At 38.3% G+C, this 14971-nt stretch overlaps 1 protein-coding gene and 2 long non-coding RNA genes across 8 annotated transcripts; 1 reads left to right on the top strand and 2 right to left on the bottom strand.

Moving 5' to 3' along the window:
• Positions 1–670: 670 nt before the first annotated feature.
• On the top strand, positions 671–1910 carry LOC141655988 (uncharacterized). The gene is made up of 2 exons (XR_012548275.1): positions 671–750; positions 1340–1910. It is a non-coding gene; the product is annotated as an uncharacterized LOC141655988 (long non-coding RNA).
• Positions 1911–4166: 2256 nt separating this feature from the next.
• Positions 4167–9736, bottom strand: LOC141657044 (uncharacterized). 6 transcript variants are annotated; one of them, XR_012548638.1, is made up of 10 exons: positions 9546–9736; positions 9292–9428; positions 9079–9173; positions 8707–8774; positions 8466–8589; positions 8027–8088; positions 7616–7714; positions 7112–7183; positions 6747–6993; positions 4167–4411 (listed from the first exon to the last, which is right to left on the bottom strand). It is a non-coding gene; the product is annotated as an uncharacterized LOC141657044 (long non-coding RNA). The 6 variants fall into 6 exon arrangements; XR_012548636.1 differs by having other exon boundaries at positions 4167–4397; XR_012548637.1 differs by having other exon boundaries at positions 6747–6839.
• A 208-nt stretch (positions 9737–9944) lies between these two features.
• On the bottom strand, positions 9945–13277 carry LOC141655037 (uncharacterized). Its single transcript, XM_074462138.1, has one exon. The coding sequence runs from the start codon at positions 13275–13277 to the stop codon at positions 9945–9947; it is 3333 nt and encodes a 1110-aa protein (XP_074318239.1).
• Positions 13278–14971: the final 1694 nt, after the last annotated feature.

Raw genomic sequence — 14971 nt, 5'->3', positions numbered from 1 at the left:
AAAGAAGGGGACAAAATGCATGATAGATATTTTCGGTCTGTGTGAGCTTTGGTTGCGCAATAGCTCTTGTTATCAATGTGTGATTTCGTATGGTGTAGTCTATGTTAAAGATTTTATTAAAATGCTCCTAAAGTTTGTTGCGAAGCATTGCAAGAGTGTTGGGATTGTAGCTTAGGATTAGTATCATAATGTTGCACCACTAAACTCTTATACTGCCTTTTATATTCCATTTGTCTTCCAGATTTGTCTAATTAGTTTGTAGAACTGACAATTGCCTTCACTTTGCTATAATTTTCAGTGTTCCTCCTTTTTAGCAATCTTTCATTATGCTTCTTCTGCCTTATCTCTGTCTGCTCTAAATTCAAGAGCTAAATATAGGCAAAACCCCTCGCTTTATATCTCCATATGTCTTCTTCTTGTGTCGCTTGATTTAAACCTTGCACCCTGGTAGCTAATCTCATATGTCGCCTAGATTCAGCTATTATGATACCAAGCATAATGGAAGACCTTATTGAGATGCCTCTCGCTCGTGATCAGTATTCTGTGCTTGTGTCGGTGTCGTGTTCCAGTTAGACATATGTTTGTGACGGGCATTATTTTTTCGTTGTTTTATGCGTGATAGATTTAGCGTACTACTAACTTTCGTGGTAATGCTTCGCGATAATTTCAGGTTTCACCTCAATAGCAACTAGCAACTCCTTTGTTATTAAGTGGTCGGACGACAACCATAAGAACCTTGCAGAGTTGCAGGTAATCGTTTCCCCCGCCTTTCCTTCTTTTACCGACTCTTTGCTTGTCTTTTAGATCTTGAACATTTTCTAAGGCTTATATTTTCGTTTTAACGCTTAATTGCTCCGAAGTTAGATAGGTATTGACGTTTCTGACGATGGACATAGGCCTTTAGGTTGTGGATTAATACATCACTTATTGATGCAGCTATTAGAACTGATTGTATTGTGCCACTGATTTGGTCATTGCTTTCAAGCCTTTGTTTATGGCATGACTTAGTGTGTGTGCTAATATTTGGGGTTTTACGGAGGGAACCATTGAAAAGGGAACCAAAAGTAAGGTTATAAAGGCGCTACCAGCTAGATTCACTAAAGGGTCTTGTGACTTTATGGATCATATTTGCTGCTAAAAAATGTTCTCAGCTACTAGCATCAAATTTTACTTTGTATCCCGCTCCCTCTCATTCACCTTGCCGCTATCACAGCGCCCACGTGAATTAATGCACTGATTTTCTATTACTGGTAGCATGAGGATTTTGACTGTGGTCGATTGTTAATTTGAGAAACTCATACTTTCTTATCACTAAATTTGAATGCTTTCCTCGTCACAGGGAGATCTGATTCTTGTTGACCTTCTAGCTCTAAAGCTTGTTGGGAGAAGACACTTAGGGACAGCTTGGATGAGAAGTAAACCTTCCTTTTATCTCTCAAATTTACGTGTAAGTTGAGGTGCATATGTATTGTATGTGACCACTATATTTAAATCATGCTTAGGTTTATACAATCAGGCCCAGTACTAGAACCTGGCAAGACGGGCGTTTTGGCGGTGTTCGAATACTGAGTCACTTTAAGAGTGGGAGTACATCCTCGAAGTTGAAGGACTATAGCTCAAATCGACAGGAGAAGATCGAGGAGATGAAGGTAGCTATTCACATTGCATTTTTCAAGAAGCCTTTTTTTAAATGGGAATGTATCTTAGGGAACACGTAATTCTAGAGGTAGTCTTAACCGCTTTAGTGATTTGTTTCTCTATACAAGACTCGAACCTTTTAAGTCAACATATGTAAATTCTCATAGGAAGGGACATATACTTATGGCTCACTATCAGTATTAAATGTAAAACCTTCGCCTTACAAGAGACCTTTGAAGATGCATAAAAGATAACTAAGGCTTAGGGTAACCTATTTTGATGGCAGGGTTGTTCTCACTACTCATTTAGGCTAAGGCGCAAGAGTCAGGGTTGAGTGTATTTGTGGTCTTATGCGACACCTATAATCATTTTAAGGATCTGCTTCTACCAGTAAAAACGAAATCCATAACCAAGTTTTTTACCATTTTTTTAAACTAAAATCTATTGTTTTCTATTATAAAAATTATTATAAATATATTTCTTAAATAATTAAATATAGTATTTACATATTCAACGAAAAATGCGAACCAGTCTTAATATAAAAAAAAATTGGACATATCACTTTTTATTTACCATCATTAACAATTCTCATATTAGAAACATTTTTCGCCAAAATAAATTTAAAAAATATTTAAACATGTTTTTTTTAATAAACAATAATTTTAGGATTAAAATTAATCAATAATTTTGAATTTCTATAATATTAAAATATTTAATTAGCATATTTTATTCTTAAAAATAAGATATGTGGTTAATTGCACATTAAGATAAACTTATGAATTTAATTTACTATATTTATGAGTTAAGGGGTTTGATTGCAAATAATATTAAACTTACGAGGTAATTTGCTATAAGTTAAGATGCGACTTCAGACATAACCGACATAAAGTAAAGCTAACATTGGATATAACAAATTCTCTTAACGGTATTTTTTAACCCTTTACCAACGAAAAAAAACGCTTTCCTAAAACGAGTGGAAATATGAAAACGCTCCACCTGATCAGCGTAAGGATCAAGGTTAAACTTACCAAAACGGAGTCATTATAAGCTTCCCTCGTTTTCTCCTATTTAAATCCTCACAAACCCTCGTACTTTTATTCCTCTTCATAAACAATCACAAAACATCTCTCCCTTATATTCATTCTTACAATTCACAAATACTAATTCTTCATCTTCATTAATCAACACTACTCAATCACTTAATCATGGCAAATTATGAATGGTTCGATTCGGATGTCGAGAAAGACCTACCAGGTTATGAATCTGACCAAGAATTTGTTCATGCTTCCGAGATGAATGACGAGAAAGCTAATGTCAAGGATGAATCCGTACAAGTCGAAAGCGAAAGCGGTTCAGATGAATTTGATGCCTCTGGGTATTATGTTGGTAAAAAAGTCAGGCCTGGTGTGTATGAGTTTAGTGACTCTTCGGTACCGTTCTCTGGTTTCGGGATTGTACTCAAGGAAACTGAAACTGATTCTAGTTCTTATGACTCTGATGTTACTAGTAAACCCTCTACTTTCAGGGATGAATTCAATGATGTTCAAAGTGAACCTACTGCTGTCAGATATTGTGATGGTGCCCATGATTTAGTCAGTAGATTTTTGGGTAATGAGATGAGTAAGGAGAGTAATTATGAGAACAAGGATGATTATTACATTGCTATTGATTCAAAAAGGGAACAGTCTAATGGTTGTGCAGTTGGAACTGCAAATCTAATTGATGGGAATTTGGCACCGGAAAGGTTGGTGTCTTGTATTAAGAGAAGGAATGTCTGGGCTAAGCGTGATTTTCCTGTTGGGTGTGGACCTTCTATTAAGAGGAGGCAAAAGAGAATGATGACTATTTGTACGCAAAAATAAACTTCTTTGAATATTAAAAGACTGATAATTCTAAACCGAAGACAACTGTAATTTCTTATCAGTTGCGTACTTGTGTATACTAGTTGTTCCTCCGCGCGCGTTGCGCGCGGAGTTCCAAGGCCCGTGTCCGTCTCTTTTTTCGAACTATTAAGATGACGTATGATTTAGAAAGAATTGTTGTATAATATTTTTTTTAAACAACAATTGTCTATCTTTATTCGGGAAGAAAATATTATTATATAACTACTATAGTGAGTAATATTAAACCCTTGTATTTTATAAAATCAATTATTATCCCCAATTGTTTGTATTTCCAAATGTTTCAAATTATTTTAAGTTTGCAAATAGACAACTCGTAATTGATGTTAGCTCAATTCATACGATAAATAAAGTTATAAAGGAAAATGTGAAATACTCCCTAAACATGAGTAGCTAAGAGAAGCACCAACAATTAACGGCTAAACACGTAGCTAATATACTTTGTATAAATGTACAAATTTAAAAAGGGGAAAGGTAGAAATATCAGCTAACCCTAACATATTTAAAAACTCCTGCAAGTAGATCACAAAATCTGACGGCTACTTGAATGTAAGTGGTACTTGAGCAGTTGAGCCTAATCCCATCTCTGGAGGTAGCATATACAAAGAACCTAGCAGGAACAAGATAGACAGTACAAATGTCCAAATTGGCACTATAAATAGAACCATCTTAACATCTCAAGAGTATAATTATACATAATGTATGCAAGCATTGACTCATTAATCATTCCTAATAATCTGACCCACAATAAATCAAAGACAACCACTATGATGTTCCATTTCTACCAACTGGAAAATAACCGGCTTGGGCATGGATATGGACGCTAGACGTATAGGTGTAGAAGAAACCCCGATCAAGCTGCAATTCAAAAACTAAACCAATGTCAGCAAAGCAAAGAAAACAGAGGACAAAAAAAGATACTTTGGAACCAAGTGTACACATTAATATAAAGTGACAGTACTTCATTATCATGACATTCTACAAGCTCCTGCAAAACAATGTACTCACAAATGTGTGTGCCATGACACTTAAAAGTAACCATGGGCAGTTCTAGGTTACAACGCATATAGGGCTTCACTTTGAGTGTGATGGACACAGTCGAACCAAGTGGTTCCAATACGACGTCACTAAACGCTCACTTTATCCAAGACAAAAAATTGTAAACATTCATAGCATATTCAGAAACATATCTCCAAATAATTAGCAAAGGGGTGCAACACTTAGAAGATGCAAACACAATGAGCTAACGAAATGGGTAGAGTAAATCTGATATATGAGTTAGTAGTGTATCAGAATCAAGTAACAATCCAATTAGTCAAAACTGTTTCAGTGAGACAATCTAAATCTAATGTAAGATAAGCCCAATCAATTCGGAGCCAACAGAGGGTTTCCATACAGGGTATGGTGAAGTGTTGCTAATTCTAGAGTTGCATTGCGTGGTCAAGGTTACAACAATGTGTGATCTTACCCCCAAATTATGTTATGAAGGTGCCACGTCTTTTTATTGCGAAACGATTAAATGTTGGTTAAAAATTGACTTATTCCCTTTACCTTTATCTTTCACGACCTTCTCCTTCCCCGAACCCTTGCCCTTGCCCTTCCCCACACCTCCTCCTCCTTCCCATAACCCATCATTTACGCCTCCTTCCTTTCCTCTTCATCTTCCCCTTCCTCTTCCGCCTTTCTCTACGCTGCCGCTGCCACCACCTCCACCAAATCTTTGATATGAAACAGTTGATTGTGAAAAGTCAGCTCTGTTACGCTAACAAATGTTAAAATCTCATGAATTTTTCAAAAAAGTTATGAAATTCCTTAATTTGAATCATAGAACAGGTTAATGGGTTCTACGTTAGTATTCCCTTTCTCCTCATCCTCCTCCTCGTCCTCCTCCGCCTTCCTTGTCTACTTTCTCTTCCCCTTCCCAGATGTCTCCGTCCTCTTCCCCTCCTCCCTCCCCTTCCCCTCCCTCAATAGAATCGCGATATTACTTTTATTCTCTTTACAGCTTACATGTACATAACTTCAGAGGCCCAAACCCTAAAACATTTCCGTCCCCAAAATTAAATCCTAGTTTTTAGCTACACCAATAGATGAACTACAAATCCTACTCCTAAATAAATAGGTGAATAGTAAATGTGTGCATATCAACTCATTCATAACGAGAATAGAATGCAAGGAGATTATGGAGATCAAAGTCGGAGTATAGCTAGAAGCTACTTCCACACAAACAAACAACTTAGAAACTCAATATCTAATTACGTCAATGCGCTGTACAGCACCAATAGCTAATAACACCACAATCAAATACAATTCTCACACACTGGACACTGAAAACTGCTACCCATTCCGTTTAGTGACAGTTGCATACAAGGGGAGGGGGGGAAAGATAGACTATGTGCCTGGTTTTTTTAGAAGCAAGATGGTTTTGGGGGGTGGGGGGAGAAGGGAGGGGGGAGTGTTGACAGGCAGGTAGGGAGATGGAGAGTGGAAGAGCTGGAACTCTAAGGGAGCGAGCGCTTTATGTTTTTCTTTTCAGATTACCTTCACATGTGTGATTCTTGTTTATATAGAATTAGTTGGATACCCATTCCCTCCCCCCAAACCATCTTGCTTCTAAAAAAACAAACACAATCTATCTTTCCCCCTCCCTTGTATGCATATGTCACTAAACTGGTATTTACGTGAATCAACATGACACAAGAAACACGAGATTCCAATTTAATCAAAAGCAGAGAAATATATTTAGGTAAAAAGACACTAATACTAACATTAGCAATCACGTAAAAAACAGAGGCCCCTAACATGGCCACAACAACACCAAAACCGCCAGATTATGTCCTTTTTAACTGTGATTATCTAGGGAAAATCGGGTCTGTGGTCATGGCTTACAAGGTCTAGCTACAACTATCTAATTTATAACTCGCCCATTTTCTTACATCCGTTAAGCAGTTGTTCTGACGTAGCTCTCAAAGAGGCAGAAGAAACATAAGCTAGAAGAGACATAAGCTACCTGAGACAGAGAATCAGCGTGAACTTAATACCCATGTTCTTCTAATCTCTAATTCTAAGCCCTTTAAACCATATACTTTTCCACCAGAAAACAATACATTTATAAACTAAATACGCTTAATGAATAAAAGAGATATATGGAGTGAAATATAACATTTTTCTTAAGGTAGGGTTACATAAAATCAATCTTAAGCTCACCTAGAAACGATCCCATTTGCTAGGCTTATTCGTAGGCATAACTCCATTTCAGCTTAGCTTTTCCCCCATCTTGTTCATATTTTTCAAACAATTCTGCAGAGATACGATAATCTAAAGAATTAAGGGTATAGAGATAAAAAAGAACAAGAAAAAAACATGCATTGTCTCTAAGGCGGAAGGAATCGTCGACCACGGCAGAAAGCTGAGATTCTTGAGATGATAAACCCTCAAAAGCAATTTGACACAGCTGACAGCACAGAATATTGTCAATTGTCAATTTAATGAAAGGCAAAACCCATGAGTGCCATGACCAACACATAAAACTCACGAGCATCAAGCTAAACTACTCCCAGCCAAAATCATACCTCAATGATTATTAAGCACCATGGATTCATCAATTAATGGGACACTGTAGCCCTACTCATGGGAATCAGTTCCTGAAACAAAACATGAGCAAATTAATCCTAATGTAGCAGCTGACCAGAAATCCACTACACTATAATCCCACCCATAATTTAGTGGAATAGTCAAATTACCAATCTTAACAATCAAACTTAGAAAAAACCTAAGATCTATCAGAAGATTCATCTCTCGCCACACCTCACTCCCTCTCAATCCCTTCACAACCTAATTCCACTCACACACCTCCTTCCCAAATCCTTTAGTCTTCAGCCAAGTTGATGAAACCAAAAGCTATGAAATCCAGGCCAAAAGCAAACATATATTAGATTGTGGGTTGGGGTGTTAAGAAATGCATGGAAATAAAAAATTATGAAATCCTTCAGTAAAAAGCAAACGCTGCAGAGCAGTTATTAAAAGATGAGTTGTTGATTTGCTTTTAAACATCTAACCAGGATAATAGTGCTTACGTTGGCCACTCCATTTGTCATAAACAAATGGATCGTTGTGAGGACAACGAAAAGCATCCTCCATGTCACGTTGCTCTCCATATTAAACAAAAGCATACCCTGCACAAAAGATAGGTTTACAGACGATGCACATGGTATCAAGTGGCAGAAAGGTATGGGTATCATATAGATTTTTGCATACGTAGTAGCTACAAAGTTCTACTGTTTGCAAACAACTTTAGGTATACGAGTACTTTAGGTCACTTGTATTCCACCATACCACGTGGGCTCGGCTATAACACAATAGTAGGCGGTCCTTCAGGTTTTTGTTCTCATGTTCTCTCTTCACTCCGATTACTGAACTCCTCAACTCCATCACAAACCCAGTAAAAAACGCAGGCGTAAATGAAGATAAGAGAGAAAGAGAGGTACCAAAGAAGTGATAACGGACGTGGAAGCTTCATTTCTACGGTGCCATTGATTGATGTAATATCCTGATAAATTTGTCAAATTGAGTATAATTGGTACCAGTGATTGATGTAAAGCCCAAAAGCTATAGACTTTAAAGCTATGTACCACCCAAAAAGATAGATTAGACGATACTATTATTGGAAGATGAATTTCTGTAAGATTCTCCAAAAGCCAACATATGTCACTTCAACAAATAATATCAACCCCTCGATCAAATGTGATGCAATATTACAAACCGATTAGAAACATCGGCCCAAAATTAACCATGATGACAACTAAATTTATAGAATAATAATTAAAGAAAAACACTTTCAATTATGTAAGATGGAACAGAGTAATTGAAATTATTGAACAAATTAAACATTGAGTTGGACTAAATAGAATTATGAAGACGACGCACCTTCAATTGTCATACTGAGAGCAGTCGATCTTGTCCAAACCCAGGTCAGGAGCGACTGGCGCCATGCTTGAAGCCTTCTCTACTATATCAGGGACCTGTCCGGTGACCCAACGACTGACTTAATCTGTAACAATTTAGAATAACCAACATAAATAAATCTAACTAAAGACACCTTCTGGAATAATAAAAAAACATATTTACCAGGGGAAAAAAAACACCATATCTACCAACTACCAAGTACCTAATCTGTTGGCAGCATCATCAAGATGTATAGAATAGACACCATCTTGGTTATACAACCTCAAGAAACTGCAAATAAGGAAAAATCCAACATTAATCGAGAAAACAAAGTTATTTAGTAGAACTAAAGTAAACCAGAAGAGAGAACTGTTCGTTTGAGCAAATAAGAGATAAAGAGGCAAAGATTGTTGCTTTGTGCTTCAAGTGTGATGGCTACTATTTGACGCCATCGATGAACCAAAAACATTTCTTGTAATCACCAATAATTGAATACTCAGAAAAGAAGATAGTCCATAAATTAAGTAATTTAATCATTTTAAACACAATACATTACAGAAACTGGAGAAGAAAAAAACATAGAGGAATTGTTTACCTGTCCTTCAATCGGAACAAGGAGGAGAGGTAGAGGAGCATCCTTTGTCTTAATAGTCGGTAAAAGCGATCTCATTGGTGCTCCTCATACTGTTTCTACACTCGTCAATCCAACCAAAAATTTTTTTAAAAAAAAATTATTCGAATGAACAAACAAAATTAGGATTATTTCTATTGGAGTTGACCTAATTAAGAGTAAAAGCGAAATACTTGCCTTGTCTAGACACCGTATAAAGAATCAACACTGACCCTTGATCAACATCACTACTCCATTGTTGCTTGTAACACGCTAATTTAAATCAATACACTTCCAATCCCTTGAATATAGGTTAGAGTAGAGATGATTTACATCTGAATGTATGTGAAAGTAGAATTAATGCATAACTACAGTTTATTTATGAAGTATAGAAGTTAAAGATCAAAGAAGAATCAGACCTGTTTGTGAGATGCATTTATCCGGAAATTTACCTGTGAATGGCAGTGAAAGTGAGTAGGATGAAGGATTAGGAAAAAGGAAGAGATAGACAGGTGTGTGGATAGGAAGGGGCCGTGTAGTTGTTTTGTTGGAATACAGGTTAAAGTAGAGATAATCAAATGGAGAGAGAGGATAAACTGTTCATCACACGCCCAGCACACATAACACTGCTCTACTGTTCATTGGAGAGTATTTTCCAATGTTTGCACATTTAGAAGGGTTTTAGAAATACAAGTTATTTCGTCACTTTCACAAACATCATTAATTCACGTTTTAATATTTGTGTGTGCTATAATATTTCTTTTTACAGTATGTTTGTTTTCTTTAGAGATTTTTTTTTTTTTTTTTTTTTTTTTTTTTTTTTTTTTTGGCAGCTGTAAAAAAAGATAAACCTAACTATCCATAGCCTTACATGCAAGACCATGGGCATCATGATTAAAACGCCTAGGAACATAACTAAAAGCTAAACAATGAAAACAGGTAAAACAATCACAAATCTCCTCCAAAATAGCCTTTAGAAGAAGGTGACGTCTCTCCAATCCTGCAAGCTGCAAAATCAAAGATAAGCAATCAGAAGAAATCTCCAAGTGACGCAAACCCCTTTCACGAGCCCATAGAAGTACTAATAGCACCCCAAGCCCTTCAGCTTGCAGAGCAGATTCCGCCTTAATTTTCTTTTCCATGCTATGAAAAATGCGGCCATTTTCAGACATAGCAATCCACCCCACACCTGCCTTGTCAAATCCCTTCCAACCCGCATCAACCATTACTCGCACATAACCACAATCACCAAGCCTACCCACAACACAAATCGGGTTACTATTACGAACCCAATTAGCATTATTCCTTGGTAATGAAGTTGAGCTCCCTTCAAAGGCGCAAGGATCCTTTTTCAACTCCTGAATAGCTTGAATCCCCGTACTTACAATTTGTGACCAATGTTTAAAAAACATCATAGGATGAAAGACCACTCCTTGAAAAAGGATTTGATTGCGAGTACTCCATATGCACCAAAGTGTGGCAAGAAATCGGATTTGTTGTTCCTCGCGTCCCTCCATTTTTTCCAGGTATACCAACCAGTCAATAATCCAAGTATCAATTTGCAGAAACGAAGCTTGATTCGTGCGAATGCCAAGCTCAGAACAAGCCCACAATCTTCGGGACACAGGACAGTCCCTAAATAAGTGCTCCATAGTTTCTAAGGCCGTCTCCCCCCCTTGACATAACTTACAACTCGAATCAATCTCAATATTCCGCTGCATGAAATTAATGCCCACAGAGAGAGTATTAGTGAAGATCCTCCAAAGGAGTATTTTCCAAGTCGGTGCACCCGACAACTTCCATAATTTTTGTCTGCAGAAAGTCAATCCCACACGACGTAACCGCTCCTTATCCTTCACAGATCCTCTCCTTACCATAAAATCTTGAAAGAGTATCCCATAACCACTCTTGACACTATACTGACCATCACTGTTATGTAACCAATAAACTTCATCTGTTGTTTGAGTTCGACAAATGGGTTTTGCTAGAATAGCTTGAACACTATCATTCACCAAAATAGAATGAAGAAATTCTTCATTCCATTTTAGCTCCATGCCATCCTGACCATTAATCTGTAAGTCCTTAACCATCAAATTTCGAAGGTCAACACGGTCCATCCCCAAGCAATCATCCTTTGGTTCCGGATAGTCTCCATAAACCCACTTGTTAGTCCATACATTCAACTCAGAATCCAAACCAGGTTTCCATCCGATTTGCTTCCGCACAAAATCCAGACCATGAAGAATACTTCTAGCACCCCATGATAAGTTGTTACCACTTTGACTTACCCAGTTATCCTTTAAAACTCCTTCTCCCAATAGTTTCTTCCGGAAAATACGTGCGAAATAAGATTGATCACCAGATACAATTCTCCACGCATGCTTCCCTAGCATTGCTTGGTTAAGACACTCAATATTCCGAATTCCAAGGCCGCCTTCCCTTTTTGGTAAGCTAAGGAACTTCTGACTACACCAATGGATTGTTCTCCCCAATCTCCCACCCGCCCACCAAAAATGTGATAATAAGGAATTAATCTTATTAGTCACACTTACCGGTATTTTAAATACCGATAGAAAATAATTAGAGATATTTGATAGGACAGATGTGATCAAAGTTAACCTTCCCGCTGTTGTCAAAAAAATCCCATTCCAAGAAGAGATTCGCTTCATAACAACATCAATAAGTCCTTTGAAGAGTTCCCTCTTCGAGCCTTGCAAGTCAGTGGGTAAACCCAGATACTTTCCCAAACCTTTGGTTCCTTTTACACGCAAATTCCGCATACCATAACGTGCCCGTGCAAGTGTTGTGCTAGGGCTGAAAAGAATTCCCGATTTATCTTCATTCATAACTTGACCAGACACCTTGCAATACTTTTTCAGAATAGCGCGTAGATTCCTCGACGAATTTTTCCTATCATGTAAGAAGAAAATCGCATCATCCGCAAAAAACAAATGAGACAAAGCCTCCACCCCACGGCACAACGTAATCCCTTTCAACGCGCCACGTTGTTGTGCATTCAAGACATTAGAAGATAACACCTCCATGCAAAGAACGAAGAGATAGGGGGACAGCGGATCACCCTTCCTTAAACCACATTGTGGATGAAATAACCTTAATGGTGCTCCATTAAAGAGAACCTGATATGAAACTGTCGTGACACAATTCATGATTAGAAAAATCAACCTTTCCGGCACTCCATATTTATAGAGCACGGCTCTCAAAAAATCCCACCGTACGCGATCATAAGCTTTACTCATATCAGCTTTAAACGCATATCGCCCAGATTTCCCTTTTTTGTGCGAATTAATCTTATGTAGTGCTTCATTGGCCAAAATAATATTATCTGATATTTGCCTTCCCGGAATGAAGGCATTTTGGAAGTCCCCAACCAGATAACTCATCACCTTTGCCAGTCTATTGGTGACACATTTAGAGACAATACGCATGAAGACGTTACACAAACTTATCGGTCGATAATCCCCCACCTTCTCCGGGTTATCACATTTCGGAACTAGGGTAATGAAAGTCCTGTTAAATTCTTTAAGGACCATCCCCGAATTGAGAACTGACAGGACCGCCTTTGTTACATCCTTTTTAATAAAATACCAACACTTCTGATAAAAGATTGCTGGTACTCCATCAGGTCCTGGTGATTTAAGTGCACCCATTTGGAAAACAGCAGTACGCACCTCTTGAGCTGTAAACGGACGGCTTAACACATCACAATCATCATCCGAAACAGTATTATTTATCCCCATCAATACTTCCTCCATTAAGTTGTCCCGGACAATTCCATCATGCGTGCAAGGTGGATTATATAAACTATAGAACGACTCATAAAAGATTTCTCCAACAAGTTCCGGCTCATAAATCCAATTACCATTGCCATTCTTAACCCCAAGAATAAAATTCCTACCCGCACGCCCTTTTACCCAATTGAAAAAATACTTAGTACAAGTATCACCATCAATCATCCATTTTAACTTTGCCCTTTGCCGCCAAAAAACCGCAGCAACTTTAGCAAATTCCCGAACCTTATCATTAGCTCTCGTATACATTTCATCATCACCATCATTAATAGCCGCATCCATACCTCTTTCTAGTTCCAAATCAAAATCCTCCCATTTCTGCTGCCATTCCTGCCGCTTATCTAAAGCCCAGTGTCGTACTTCTTGTCTTACCATTGAAATCTTTCTTGCAAGTTGGTAAGCGGCGTTCGCTGTAATCGGCGTCGCCAGACTTCTTTAATAATAGATATACACTCATCATACTCCAAAACCCATGCATCCAATTTATAAGGCTTGTTACTTTTATTTCTTGTGAGTTGTAAATCCAACTCTATTGGTGCATGATCCGATATTTGAATAGGGAAGTGTTTTATTCCCGTCTCCGGAAAAAGCATAAACCAATCCTTAGAACCAAACGCTTTATCGAGCCTTTCATAGACTCGTTTTTGCCCTTTGCGATTATTACACCAAGTGTATCGTGGCCCTTTAAAAGGGATATCCACCAATTGATTATTTATCTTCCATTGATTGAACTCCACTGCCCCACTAATAGGTCTTGTATTGAGACTTAGTTTATCACTGCCATACTCAACTTGATTAAAATCTCCAAAGACAAGGAACGGATGTACAAGCGTAGCTAAGCAATCCTCCAAATCATCAAGTACCGAACTTCGCAAATGAAAAGACGGAGCACCATAGAATAACACCAAGTACCACAACCGACCATTACATTTTTCTACTAATAAGACGATAAAATTATTACAAGTGAAAAGGACACGTAACTTGGCCTCGTGCCACCATCCTACCCATAGCCCCCCCGAGCTTCCATTGGCATCAATGCCTACAAAATTACGGAAGCCAAACTGCCTAAACAAAGGAGAAATACAACTAACATTACATTTAGTTTCGACCAAAAACAGAAAATCATAATACTTAGTACTAATAAGCGCCCTTATCTTTGGAATTGTCGGGGCGAGCGCATTATTAAGCCCCCGACAATTCCACATCAGCCCATTCATGACAAACCAGGAGGTTGATTTGGTCCAACCTCCGCAAAACCACCAGAGTTACTAGCCTGTGACGAATCAGTCGAAACCTCAACCTCCATATCAGTGACCGCCACCCTGAACCCTCCAGCTCCCACTGTAACAGGCGCCTGTGCAGGACCACCCAAGCATCTCTTTTTGGCCAGCTGAGATAGATACTTCTTAGCACTGTCAATGGATTCAACCACTTCTCCAGGAACCAGACCCTCATTAGTCTCTGAACAGCATTTTCTCTTTCTCGCAGCTACAACAGCATCCCTATAATCCCCTCCCACACTTGGCACGTGATAACAATCTGCTAACCCCATCAAACCATCAGAAAGACTAGCAGCTTTCTTTCCATCATCCATGAGAGCAATGAGCTTGGCAGAAGGAGTCCCATAAGACGGGACATCAAAAAGCTTCACTTTCTTTAATGCTGAACCTTCACCAGCATCTAACTCAGAAATATGGCCTCCCTTCACATCTTTCCAAATTTCTTTTAATGGCTTAACAGCAGCCAATTGTGCTTGCAATTCTTTATCCTTCCTAATAATGGCAGCAGGAATCACTGTCAGAGCCACCTCAGTCTCCTCACCTTGAGCAGTAGCCTCTACACCTCCATCCACAGGTTGAGTGATGCCATTAAGACACAAATCTGTATTAACTTCCGTCCCAGTTACTTCTTCCATATGTTCAGAACTTGTCACCAGATCAATGGCAGAACTGTGATGAAAAAGAGAAGACTCATTAGAAGGAGTCCTCCCATCCCCAGGTTCAATCATCCAACTACTCGGATATGAGTCAGTTTGCCCTTCCTCCTCAAAAAACTCCTCCTCACTATCA

The sequence above is a fragment of the Silene latifolia genome, chromosome 5, assembly GCF_048544455.1.
Source record: "Silene latifolia isolate original U9 population chromosome 5, ASM4854445v1, whole genome shotgun sequence".
Classification (NCBI taxonomy): Eukaryota; Viridiplantae; Streptophyta; class Magnoliopsida; order Caryophyllales; family Caryophyllaceae; genus Silene; species Silene latifolia.
Note: the sequence above shows the minus strand (reverse complement) of the source record. Positions and strands in the feature narration are given on the sequence as shown.